Source organism: Terrapene carolina, unplaced genomic scaffold (assembly GCF_002925995.2).
Source record: "Terrapene carolina triunguis isolate 2854851 unplaced genomic scaffold, T_m_triunguis-2.0 Scaffold18, whole genome shotgun sequence".
Classification (NCBI taxonomy): Eukaryota; Metazoa; Chordata; order Testudines; family Emydidae; genus Terrapene; species Terrapene triunguis.
In genome coordinates, this window is record NW_020664369.1 from 3829586 (window position 1) to 3843822 (window position 14237).

Below are 14237 nucleotides of genomic sequence, written 5' to 3' on the forward strand. Positions count from 1 at the left end.
TGTACTGGGCCATATGTAAGGAAAGCAATCATTACTTAATTACATTTTCCAGGCAGTGCAGTTCACTATATACCAACCTCGTTACCAAAATGTGCTTACTTGAACTTGCCAAGTTTGCACACTAAGAAAAGATCTTCACAGAACATATAACCTTTTTTTTTTTTTTTTTTTTTTTGGCACAAAACCGTTCAGATTCTCAAGTCAAGCTCTTCACCACACAAGAATGCAGATATATTAACCTGCATAGTACACCAGTGCTTATTCAACCATATAGTAAACTACAAAGACAGCAAAGTGCCTCCACTTTGCTAACTAGCAATTCTCCCTCCTTACAAGGATAGCACCAGTATTGTTACACTTCAGACAAGGGAGCGTTCTTGCCAACCTCTTTAATTCCCTGGAGAATTCGCTTCATATGACCCACTTTCGTTATCCCCAGGTCCTACAAAAGAAAAGGAGAGGAGGGTTTTATTTACAAAAGAGAAAAAGCCCAGTACAATTCAGCCATGCAGCAGTTACAGAATCCTTTACAGTTCATTTTAAGTGATCTACAACAGCAAATACATTTCTAAATGTGGAAATAGCAAAGTGTTATCTAACGTAGCAAAAAATATAAATTACAGACAACTTATCAGGAACCTCTTTCTATTCGGCACAGAGAAAATTACTTACCTGCAATAACTGCTGTATCTCACACAAACCCTTACTTTTGTGATCTCCTGACTTCTTTGCACAGCCATTAGGTTTTTTTAAATTTCCAGAAATTGCTCAATCTCCCTCTCCTCTCTAACATAGCAGTTGTTGGCTTCAAGGGATGTGATAGATCATAGCTTCCATCCATCAATTTTTATTTTATCTGTGGCCCTAACATGCCTATCTTAATCAGCAAATACGCACATCCCCATGGGAAAGTAGATGTAGGTCTACAGGTATGTAGGACAACTTTCCTTCAGAGAACAATAGCTAAGGTTAGAGTGAATTTCTCAGTCCAGAAAGATAAGTATCTTAACATGGATATGCTTGGTAATTAGAGGAAAGTTTCTGACAAACATGACAATGACATCCAGAAGGAAAATGGGAAAGTACACAAGAAACAAATCTGAATGTATTGTATAACTTTCTCTATGTACATCAATGTGGCAGTTAAGATCAGCTGAAATGTTCTCGATAGTGTTTTCTGGGACCCAACTCTTCAGGACTGGCAGTAGCAAGGACCTCTTACGAAGAGGCTGCCTCCCCCCAACCACCCACACCTTTGGAACTCATTCCCTTTGGCAGTGAATTTGCAGAATTTTAAGGGCATTGTGCAAGAATTATTTATTTGTTTCAGCGTATTCATTTTCATTCACTTTATTTCAACAATTTGTCTACATTTTTTGCAATAGCCATCATACTTTTATTTAACCCAAACTCTCTGGGTTGTTTATGGAATTAGTTTTTTATTTTTTTGTAAACAGTGTGTAGTTGAAATATAAAAGGAATCGAACCTTGTTTAATTTGTATTGGTCTAGTGGTCAGAGCAGCAGAATGGGATTCCTGACTTTGCTACTGACTATGTAACTTCAAGCAGTTTACCTAAACTTTCTGAGTCTCAGTTTCCCCATATACAAAACCCACCTTTGTTAAACACTTTGGAATTCTTGGATTAATGATGCCAGCTAAGTGCAAGGTTTAAATATTATTAAAGTAATTTGAAAAATTATGAACATATGAAATATTTCTGAAATATAAAATCTTCCACTTTAGGAGGATATATTTTCCACATCAAGGATAATAAAGAGGGAAAGGGCAGCATAAAATAATAATTCTTATTTTAATGTACTGTAAAAACTGTGGTAACAATATATATATCATGGTATGCACACTTTCCACAAAGAGTTCATATATATGTGTTCTGAAGACATCAAAAACTCTGGAAATAAGCATTGATACTTAAGTTATTATGCAATTTAATTTCCATTTACCACCAGCCTGAGACAAGGAGAGTGTGGTATAAAATTGAAAGAAATCCCTTTTGCTATATAAAATTTAAGTGGGTACAAACTGAACACATTGGCCTCTCTTCACCTTTGAAGATTTGAGTTCAAATTCAGGTTAGGTCGGAAATGGAAAGAAATTGGTCCTGTTTCCTAATGGACAATTATCTACACTACAGCTCAAGACCATCATATATGATGATTCAGCATAATTAGAAGGTCCTGCTCAGAATGGACCCCAGACTAAAACTGCAAGGGTTTTGCATATTTAGTTGGCTTGACAGACTAATATGAAGAAACTTGTAGCACATCTCTCTGTACTGCACTTTGTTCTATCCTCTGCTGTCAATCTCACTCTTTCTTGAGTATTCAACAAAAACATCTAAGAAAGAGAAATAGTTAATGTATGCAACAATTATTAAACACACATAACAATGACTGCAACTTTTTTCTGAGAACAAACGGGCATAAGGTTATAGATTCAAAGTTGTAGAAAATTTTCTTATTTGCCTTTAAGTTAATTTTCTAATGAAGAAAATAAAAGTTCAAAGCAACTACTCAGAAACCTCCTTGCAACAATTTGTCAGAGGATCTACTGTTTCCATCTAAATTACAGTCACTTCAAAATCGAATGAAAATAGAAGATACATCTTTCACCATCACCACCAAACTTGGGCATGAATTTGATGAGGCTTTGCCAGGGTTTTCATTTGTAGGATTTTTTGGTAGTTCAGAATTGTAGCAGGATTTTGTTAGACTTCAGGGATTGAAAAGGGGACAGGATCATATTATGACACTTCCAGCATATCAACAGCTCTTTCCCCAACCCTAGGCCTCAGACTCTCATTACAAATTCTCCTGCCCCCTCAGTTAAAGTTTGCCATCCTCAAGAAAAAATCCAAACAAAGGTAAAAAAAAAAGCTCTGAATTTTCACTTGTGGAGATCTCCCCAAATCATTCTGTTGAGAAGACAACACATATAGCGACTTTAGATGCCATCTAGATGCCAAAAAGTTTGCAGGGATTCTTTTATTTTGACTTTTGCCCTACACAAAGGGAGGGATTTGGAACAGCAACACACTGCAAATCATTCACAAAGTGCACCTCTCCCCCCATTTCCATGTCACACTGCTAGGCTACATTGCCAGCCTACCTCACAGTTTCTAGCACCCAGTGGCGTAAGTACTCAAGAGGTCCTTGAAAAATAACTGGAGAAGAACCTGATGAAAGTTCTTACAGCAATTTTCTTCTTAAATTGTTGTCAGCTGTCAGGGAATCTTCATCTGTACTATACTCTGGAGATAAGGCTAGAGAGGGTAGGCTGCCTTTCACCCCCTACTCCCCGCCCAAAAACGGTTTGCCACTCAATCTTTGGCAAAAAGGGTTCCATTCTAATATTTCCAAACAAATAATACATATAGAATTCTGTGTTAACATCTTTAAGATCAGAGATTTCTTCTAGCTTTATTACTAATTTAACAGACATCCAGTGAGTCCAAAATCTAACAAAACTCAAAGGATTTTTTTAAAATGCTCTAAAAGAGCTTTTTTTGAAAATTGTAATTCCTATTAGAGACACAAGGTGGGTGAGGTAACAGCTTTTATTAAACCAACTTTTGTTCAGTGTAGACACTACCTATGCCGACAGGAAGGGTTCTCCTTTCAGCGCAGGTAATCCAGCTGCCCAGGAAGCAGTAGCTATGTTGATTGGGGGTCAGGCTGGCTTAACTACCCCGGGGTCTGGATTTAATTTTCTAGTGTAGAGCAGGCTGCGGAGCTCTTCTTCAGGTCTAGGAAATGTACTTAGGCCTGGTCTACTGCAGGAAATTAGGTTTGTATAATGACATTGCTCATGGGTGTGAAAAATTCGCACCATAACTCTAGCAAAGTTATGAATTGGGAGCTTAAATTCATAACTTTGCTAGACACTACAAATCACGGACTGAATAGAGATACCAGCTTTATAGCTTATTACAACAAATCTATAACCCACTAACACCTCCCCTCAAGCTGCCTTTTCCCCACCCCCTTTTTCCTTCCCCCATTAATGGAGTGTATTAAAGGGCCACTTCATCTTGAATGGTCCATTGAAATATGTGTTAACTAATTAGGCTAAACAATCTGTTCCATCTTGTATTTAGCTGTGACACTGAGTACGTTTCTCAGACCTGAAGAATGGCTCTGTGTAAGGTCGAAAGCTCGTCTCTCTCACCAATGGAAGTTGGTCTGATAAATGATATTATCTCACCCACTGTCTCTCTAATATCCTGGGACCAACACAGCTACAACAACACTTAATTCCTATTACTCAGTTAACAAAAACTAAAGATGAAAACAATACACAACCCTCACCATAAATTTCAGTTTGACTCTCACTATACAACTATCCAGATCCTGCATCTTCAAATATAGGACACACTTCTGTGCTGAAATCTTTCTATGGAGACATTAGAACTACAGTACCACTGTAGCCCAGTAGACACTCTTGCAGCTAGGAATATTAGCAACCAGCTCTCATGCACAGGAGCAGTTTTAAAATGCTAATAACTGTTAATATTTCTTTCTGTAAATTAGTAGAGAGGTTAATTCTCAGGGAGAAGAACTCAGCTACAATTTTCCTATTTTTGAGTAATGCATGTGCAAATAAGCATCTTAAATGCATTAACAATATAAAATTAAAGGGTCAGAATCACTGCTATCCTCTTTGAGCTTGTCTGACCAGCAAAAAACAGGTTTATGGTTCCTGAGTGACACAGAGAAGCTGGAGAGTACAGATGAAACCAGCATATATTACTTTCTATCCTCATAAATAAAATCCTCATAAAATGGGTGACTGGATTTTGCACAAGCATTGAAAGAAAAACAAACAAACCAACAAAAACTTCTACAATCAAAACTTCAACTGACAAGGAGATATTTCTAAAAGTTATGAGAAAGGTGAAGTGGAGGAGTTATAATAAAAGCCAGATGTAATCTTATAACAATTCAATAATCCAACCCAGCCCTTCTCCCTGCCCCCTCCACCTTCAAATTACAGGTCAAGGCAATGACAGGCCAGACTGTTTGGGCTTCCCTGGGATGCCAGGAGTTTATTGTTCCTCTCAGTGTACATGTAGTTGCACAGATTATTTGGGACTCACTTGGGGACATGCTGAGGGAGTCTGCTTGTAGAGCAGACAAAGGGAACTGAATTCATGCTCCACTCAACTATTCAGATATGCTGCTATAACACAAAAAACACAAACATTTGGCCAAAGGGTCTGCTGGGATTTAATGAGCACTTTTGCTGGAAGTTCCACAGCTATTCTGGCAAAAATATGAAACACTCCCGACATGACACTGTGGTTACTGCACACGACCTAGCCTCTATGTAGTTCATGGACAGTGGCTTCCCTGCACCACTGGCAATTAAAAATCAGTTTGATTCATCATTTGCCCTAGCTTAAAGGAGAGTCAGTTAATGGTCACATTGCAGAAAGCTACTTGGGTTTTTCCTTTCAAGGGTTTTTATCATTTTGAGAAAGCCACAGCCCTGGGGTGCCGAGTTTCCTGTCTAGCTTTTGAATCATCTAGTCCCTGTTCAGAATGACTGCACTGCACCTGAAAGGCGGGGTGGGGAGAAGACATTGTCCAGGCTTGCCAGAGGAAGGTAGCAGTGCTTTACAGGTAGGGGGAAAGGAAGGCGGTCAGAAGCCGATATAAAAAGGGTGGATGGGGGTCAGCATGGCCATGCTGATTCATCCCCTGGGTACCTAAGAACAGAAGGCTTTAAAAGGGGCAGATTCAGACATTAGAAGCCCTTTCTCCATGCAGCAGGCAAGGCAGCACCCACCCTTCTTCCCTCCCCTCGAGGTGCAAACATCAGGTTGGGTTAGGACTTGCTGTGGGCATTGCACTAGTTACTCCTTTTTAGGGGGGCTGGGAAGGAATGTTTTCTTTCACACCAAATTGGCTTCGGTGGAGTGGGGTTTTTCGCCTTCCCCACAACGGGTGTCAGGGAGGACCTATTACGGTGAGGAGGAAAGGGTGTTAGGCTATATGTCGCAACTTATTCTGTAAGCGTGGGGCGGATGTCCAGTGCAGGTACTCCATAGAGAAGGCATCCAGTGACCAGATAAATGGGCTGGTAAAGGACTTAAAAAGGAGGTTCTAGTTAAAAGGGGGTGGGGCGGGGTTCGGGGCTCCTATGATTGGTATGGCAGAGAGCCAACACCCCCCTTTCTTATAGTCTACATTAACCCTCCCCTACAAGGTGGGGGGTGGATGCTAAGGTCTAAGCCAGGGGTTGGCTGGGGGACCTGGATAAAAAATGAAGGGGGGTTGATAGAAGCCCCAGGTAGTTATTTGAATGACATGGAGTTGCCTGCACTATACACTTTTATCTGCCAGATAGACCCAGACATCTAATAATAAAGCTGCGGCTTCATTAAATCCATATAAAGTTTCCTTCTTTCAGTATAGCTGGACAATGGGCAATTACAGCAGAGACTGGAATGTTGTCTGAGACGTATTATTTGGATAATTTTCTGTTTCTTGGTTCTTGCAGGTTTGGGCTCCGTGAGGCCTCAATGGAAGTGTTTAATGCAGTGACAAAGAGGCTCAGGGGTCTCACCGATGCAGGATAAAACAGAAGGACCAGTGACATGTATCATACAAGACTAAGTACATTACAAGAACACAACTACCTTTGCCAACAGCATTCCTCCTACGGCAGACATACAATGTCAGCACTCCCTTATCAGGAAGTATTGCAGGCTATGGGAGCAATTTTTTAAACAATTTAATGGAGCATCCTTACAGATGTCCACATGGAAACAGCCTAGACATGCAGCAGTATTCAGATGTGGCTGGGCACAATGACTTGTGTTTTAGAGGTAAATGTTAGGATACTGTATAAATTGAAACCTCTTGTTTTATGCAGTATGAGAAGTTGCACATTTTTGCATGCAGATTTCTCAAACACATTATCAAAAGGTCATTATTTCTCTTCCAGGAAAAAGTAATTTAATGAATCCCCAAAGATACTGTATCTATTACATATAATGGATGCACTTAAGTAGATCCTGAAAAAGACCAGCAATCTCAGATAACACCATTTCAAAGTGCAAAGTAACTATCATTTGCCAGGCTAATATTTTTCAACACACTAACATTTCTTCTTCCAAAACATGGTTCTTATTTATTTGAACTGAACAGGGAGGAATGATTTTTAATTTTTTAAATAAGTGATCTCAGAAAGATAGAAGCCTTGATTTTTTTCACAAAATTAAAAACTGATCAAAAACAAAACAAAAAGCTGTTCTGAAGGATATATTTGGACACCTGACAAATTCATAAGCCTGCAAATGGCCAATGCAGAAGACTATCATCAAACTTTTCATCTTCCACACACTGACTACTGAAGTAATGTATTCATAATTTTAAATGAACTTTACCTACTGACCTTGCACTAGATACATTTAAAATAATTATCACTAGCCTAATAAATTTATTATGAATAATTCACCTTCCACACTGATCCTCTTTAATAAATCTAGTTAAAACCAAGGTTTTTTTAAAGTTAACAATGTAATATATTGATGTAGGTAAGACAATGGGAGTGCTTTCACTGAGCCTGATGAAACATACTATCATTCTATATGAAGCATGAGAAAAGATAATCTCCAATATTGCTAATATCCTTGGCTTAAAAATACAGGTCAACATATAAGAAATTCAGGACACAGGACAGCGTGTAGTAATTTACTGCATATTTGCACAGTATAAGCCAAGCTACAAGCACATAACAGAAGCAAGGACAGGAGAAAGGTTTTGTTTTGTTTTAGTCAAAGAAAATTCTGAAGAGCAGAAAAGTAGCACAAAGGAAATACCTTAAGATCTCGCCTTTCCAGGTGTAAAAGCTCAGAGCCTCGGATGTCATGGCTGATGAAGATTTCTTTGTACTCTCCCAAACTGAGCAGATCCAGCCAAGCAGCAACTTCATCTGTGCCCCATTTTTGAACTACCAAAGTTAAGAGCAAAACCCCCTTAATTTCTACATGCTCAAATGCATTACAAGCAAAGGTTAGGCCAAAGAGAGTGGAAAACAGAGTAGAACTGCCGTGCTAGCAAAGGGAAAGGTTAAAGGTGTCATTTCCACAAAAACTGAGTTTCTTTTTACATGCAGGTTAGAGGTTAGCAATAAACATTAGAAGGTATCTAAACAAAGATGGGGTTCTTTGCTTTGCAGCCGTGCTTTCAGCTTTACTCCAGTTTCCTCAATAAAGCCATCAAACCTCATATACTTCAACAAATTCACTTTTAATCATCTTAGGATCAGTGGTGCAAGATCCAGGTTTGTTCCACTGTATACTAATGACACTTTATTGGTTGCAGTGCAGTCAGAAAAAAACAAACACACTTCAAATACTAATTAAAATGTAAAATCAACATATATACTGTACTCCTATAGCGATCATAGCATGCAAGCCCAACTTCAGAAGTTTTTCTAGTGCTCTTAATTAATGCAACAAACATTCCATTAACCACACCGGTTGCACAGGCCATTAAAAAGCTCTCTGTCAACATTGTTCTCTAAGGTTAGTTGCCCACATTAGTCTTAATAGGCCAAGTTTATTCAAAGAAACTAGTTTTATGTTACTGACTATTATTCTTTTGTACCTTTGTTTATCTTTCATTCAATGCTGATTAGCTTCAGACTGAAGTACTCTAATATGCTTTATATTTTAACATATTAGTGAACTGAGAAGCTAAATTCATATTAACAACTGTAGAGAGCTTGTTTTGCATTTGAGGGCAGTGTAACACACTGCCTGCTGTGAAAGACCAAGGCGTTGGAGCAGTTTTAGGTCTGTTGTGACACCAGTTATTTTCAGGGCATAATGTTAAGGCAGTATGTTCACAGATAACAGTGGGGAGAGAGGAGAGTGGAGTTTGTTCAACTTCTACTAACTAATTAAGAGAGCAGGATTTTGTTTGATGTACAGAATTAACTGTGGTGAAATCTTATTTGGGACTTTAAAGGACAACTGGTTCGATTAAACAAGTGTTAATGAAAGCCATTGTGCAGCCTCTCAGACTACCCTGAAAAACTGGAATCAGTGTTTTATACAGAAACAGAACTGGTTTATGAATGACTTGTGTTGGCATGGAGTTAGTTAAATAAAACCACCCAAACAGACACATGGGACCTTCTATCCCAAAAGTAGATGGCAAAACAGTAGCTACTGAAGTATTTTTTAAAATACTTCTTCTATTTACCTAGTTGTTTGGGGATCCTATTGACACAAACCTGCTAAATGTACTGCATGAAATCCTCATCCCATTGACTCATCAATCAGCAAAACTCCCCCTGATTTCAGTGGAGCTAGGATTTTATCCTCTAGGTGTCGCACATTATTTTAGCTATTATGAAAGATATGAAATCATGTTTTCTTCCAAAAGTTATGATCTTTCTTGCAATGTCAAAACACATACCAGGCTGAGGGCTGCTCTTATGCTTTTGGACTTTTTCCTTTTTAAACTTTGGCACTATGCGAAATACTGTACTTCTGTTGTTTCTCTTAGAATAATCCAGAGGGGGATCCTGCATGGAAAAAGAGGAAAACAACCGCTAAACTTTAAAATTGCTTCACTTGATGATGGGGAATTCTAATTTACTCTTGTCTAGTGAAATACAATTATTTTCACTTAGGAGTAAGTGGCCTACCTCATCATCATTTGGTTGGAAAACATAATAAAGCCATGGAATCTCAGCAAGTTTTCTCAGTTCAGTCTCCACACTGTGTAATGCATCAGACAGCAGCTCTTCATGGGGGGGATCCAGTTGCTGTTTACGAACAAACCAGAAAAAGAATGTTAAATGGCTGCCTTATACCACATTTAATTTCCCTGCGCATGCATTTCACCAATCCAGAGACTGCATTTGGGTTGGTCCTAACTACAAGAATGACTAAAACAGCTAAAACTTTGGTGTGTGCCCACCTATCTGTTTCTGCCATCACTCATCACACTCCAGAAATATAAATGGAGATTTAAAGCACATGGGAGAGTCTCCCAAACTAATGGATGTACAAGCCCAGAGAAACCAAATTTACAGTACGAAATTCCTGTGTCTTGTGGTCTTGGACTTCCATCAGTCCAGAAGCACAACTGGTAATCAGCACAGTGCCAAATGTAAAAATATTAATATTTTGTGCTTTTCCCAATTCTGCTATAAGCTCATCGTTGTATGCTCTTATTGCTGGACTATGATGTCACGCAACAAGGGAGGTAAGAATTTAATAAAGGCCAGTGGCCTGGAGAAAACTTAGATAAAAAACAGCATCAGAGAAAATAAGTGGAACTTATAGTGTCAGGAAGCCCAACGTTGCCATTCCTCAAATTTTTTCATGTGATGTACAGCTCTTCTCTGGTTAGGAAGTAGAAATGGAATGGGTGGAGTAACCAGGATTCTTCCATGAAGGCCTTTCCAAGATTTCAATGTCCCTTGAATAGACTATGCAAAGAACTAGGAGCTAGGAATTCCCAAATTCTAATCCCAGCTCTGACAGTGATTCACTGTCTCTGTGGAATGAGCAGGGTGAAAAGTAGGTATGTTGGGGTCAGAAACAGTAACTAGCCCTTTGACAGCCCATTTCATCAATTGCTCTAAAAAAAAGAAAGGTAAGAATCGTTATCCCCTTTTGCAAATAAGGAAAAAAGAGTTGTGCAAGAAGGTAAAGTGAGTTGGTCAGGGTCACACAGCAGGTTAATGGAAGATGTGGGAATAACACACGTCTCCTGAGACCCCATCAAGTGATCCACCCACTGTGAACTGACCATATGGAATTGGGCCCTTAGTTGGAAGGAGAGTGGCACACACACAATAGAGTAACGGTCATTTTAATGAGTTTTGAAAATTCTAACCCATGTCACCAAGAAGGAGCTATTAAGATGTGAGCTTTGTCTGTCTTCCATGCCACTGTAGATAGTAGAGCGAATGGGGGAAATACATGCGCACATGCACAGAGTCTCCTGCCCAATGATGACAACTGTCATTCAACAAAAACAAATTATGTATCTTTCTTTTGCTGAAACAAACAAAAAAAAATCCATACTGAATTCCACATTCAGGTTATTTTGAAAATGACCACCAAAATCAGTATAGTTGCGCCCCTTTGAAAATGAATTTAATATTAATTAATAATTTATTTTATACTACTTCCACATTTTCAGTCTTCAATATGCCATAGAGCAGTGTTTCCCAAACTGTGTTCCGCGGAACACTGGTGTTCCGCACGATGTGAATAGGTGCTCCATGAAAGAATCATAGTTTTAAAAAAGGGTCTTTCAATTTTTTTTAATTTTAAATTTGGCATATTTGAAGCGTAGTTTACAACTCTTTTTGAATGACTATAATTTAATAAACTCTTTTTCCTGTTACTGATAGATCTCGTATTGAATATCATGGCGTAAAGAGAACGTGGCACGCAAGTATGTTGACATCTACCCCTTCGGGCACGTTTCAGTTAGTGACGTCGTACCCCTTCCGCTCGAGGCTGCACGAACTGCAGTGGTATGCACACACCATTCTCTTTACGCCATATTGAATATAACATATTCACTCAACATATTCAAACCTGTGGGTCTTTACCGTGTGTGCGATAAGCACAACTAAACTAGCTTCGCTCGAAACAATATAAATATTTGTGACAAACAAAATTTGACAAAAATCAGTATTTCTAAATATTGTTACTAAACCTAATCACCATGGATTTGTGGCTAAAAGAAGGAACTTTGAAACGAAAAGCAAGTTCTTCTGGCACTCCAACTGTGGCCGAAATAAACGAGCAAAATATTGTGACACTTCAAAGAGAGGATGAACAATTGCAGTCTTTTGTTGCCGAAAAATCTGTTAGTACTAGTGAGTTATCCACGGTGAAAGAATTTCCATCAAAGTATATAAAAAAACAAGAAGAAGTAGGTGTTAAAAGACCGAAACGAAAGTATGATGAAAGTTATTTGTCTTTTGGTTTTACGTGTGTTGGAAATAAAGATGTTCCTGATGCGCAGTGCATCATGTGCAACAAAATACTAGCAAACAGTTCATTGGCTCCTGCTAAACTTCGTAGGCATTTGGAAACCAAGCATGCTGAATACAAAGACAAAGATATAAGTTTTTTCAAGAGGAAGCGTGACTCACTTGGAAATTCTAAACTTTCGATGATTAAAATTGCTAAAACAGACAACAAAAGTGCAACAGATGCATCTTATCAAGTAAGTTACCGTATAGCGCTTGCCGGAGAAGCTCACACTATTGGAGAAACACTTATCAAGCCTTGCGCGAAAGATATTGTAACGTGCATGTTGAGCGAGCAGTCTGGTAAAAAAATCAATGCTGTACAGTTATCAAATAATACTGTTGCACGCCGTATTAAAGATCTTGCCGATGACATAGAAAAAGAACTAGTTTGCCAACTGAAAATTTGCCATGAGTATTCATTGCAGCTAGATAAGTCCACTGACGTTTCAGGACTTGCTGTGCTACTAGTATTTGTCCGATATAGATTTAATAATATTACTGAAGAGGACCTGCTCTTATGTGAATCTCTGTAAACCAACACAACTGGAGAAGAAATATTCAACTGCATCAACAATTTTATCAGAAAGCATGAAATTAGTTGGGGAAAATGTATTGGTGTATGTACTGACGGTGCTCGGGCAATGATCGGGAATATGAAGGGAGCTGTAACACGAATCATAAGTGTGGCACCAGAAAGCACTAAGAGCCATTGTGTTCTACACAATCACTTGCAGTTAAAAAAATACCAGCATATCTGAAAATTGTGCTCGATGAAGCAGTACAAATTATCAATTTTGTCAAATCTCGACCACTTCAATCCAGGTTATTTAAAATTTTGTGTGAGGAAATGGGTAGTCAGCACAAAGCACTTCTTTTACATACGGAAGTGAGGTGACTATCCAGAGGAAAATTGCTTGTGAGGCTTTTTGAGCTTTGTAGTGAACTATTGATATTCTTCACTTCAGATAATTCAGGACGAAAATTTAATGACTGTCTGACAAATTCCTCATGGCTAATGAGGCTTGCGTATCTTGCAGATATTTTTGCAAAATTAAATGAAATTAATCTGTCTCTGCAAGGAAAGAATGTGACCATTTTTACTACAATGGATAAAATTTCGTTGTTAAAAAAAAAACGGGAATTCTGGGCATCTTCTGTAGAACCAGGGCCGGCTCTAGGTTTTTTGCTGCCCCAAGCAAAAAACTTTTTGGCTGCCCCCCCGCCCCCTCCCAGCCCTGGTCTCTCTCTCTCTCTCTCCCCCACCCCAACTGCACCCTCCTGCCGCCCCAGCCCTGGGTCACTGGTAACTCGCTCCCAGGGCGGGTCATTCAGCAGGAATTTTGGATGTGCAGAGAACACAGACAGGATTGGTTCCCATATGGTTACAGAACTGCAGTAAAGTGGAACAATTTTCAGCTTGTGTGATTGAAGGATATCTGGATGCATATTACAAGACTGTCCTACATAAATGAGGAAAAGTTGAGGTGCCTTTATTATTCTTTTGTTCCACTCCTGAAATCCAGGACCTCTATGGTGGCATTCTCAGAAATGCTCCCAGTTCCACGCGCAGGGCCAGGTAGGCAGGCAGAGCTTCAAAGTCTCAATGCGTGGATGAGACGATGATGTAGAGAGGAGGGGTTTACATTCATTAGGAACTGGAGAAACTTTTGGGATGGGGGGAGCCTATACAGGAGAGATTGGTTTAGGTGGAACCCAAGTGGAACCAGACTGCTGGCACTAAACATTAAAAAGGTTGTAGAGCAGTTTTTAAACTAGGAGATGGGGGAAAGCCGACTGCTGCAGAGGAGCATGTGGATCGGACAGAGACTTCTCTTAGGGGAGAGTCTAATGATAGAGAATCTCCAGGTTATAGTCAGGAGCAGAGGATGGAGGAGGATAATGTAAGGGCCAGATCAGATGATAAACATTCACATAAAAAAGAATCTAACACATCAGAAAAGGGCAGACAAATAGATAGTGACAAGTTTTTAAAGTGCTTGTACACAAATGCTAGAAGTCTAAATAATAAGATGGGTGAACTAGAGTGCCTCGTGATAAAGGAGGATATTGATATAATAGGCATCACAGAAACCTGGTGGACTGAGAGCAATCAATGGGACACAATCATTCCGGGGTACAAAATATATCGGAAGGACAGAACAGGTCGTGCGGGGGGGGGGGGGGGGGGGGGGGGGGGG

General features: G+C 39.3%; 1 protein-coding gene across 1 annotated transcript in view; it reads right to left on the reverse strand.

Annotated features, from left to right (window-relative positions):
* Nucleotides 1-216: 216 nt before the first annotated feature.
* The window catches only part of LOC113407071 (diacylglycerol kinase eta-like), a 269427-nt gene continuing 255406 nt past the window's right edge, over nt 217-14237 (reverse strand). The window contains exons 27-30 of the mRNA XM_026654677.2: nt 9685-9804; nt 9453-9561; nt 7847-7977; nt 217-442 (exon numbers count right to left, since the gene is read on the reverse strand). Of these exons, the coding sequence (XP_026510462.1) occupies nt 353-442; nt 7847-7977; nt 9453-9561; nt 9685-9804 (450 nt within the window). The 3' untranslated portion in view covers nt 217-352. The remainder of the gene's footprint in view (nt 443-7846; nt 7978-9452; nt 9562-9684; nt 9805-14237) is intronic.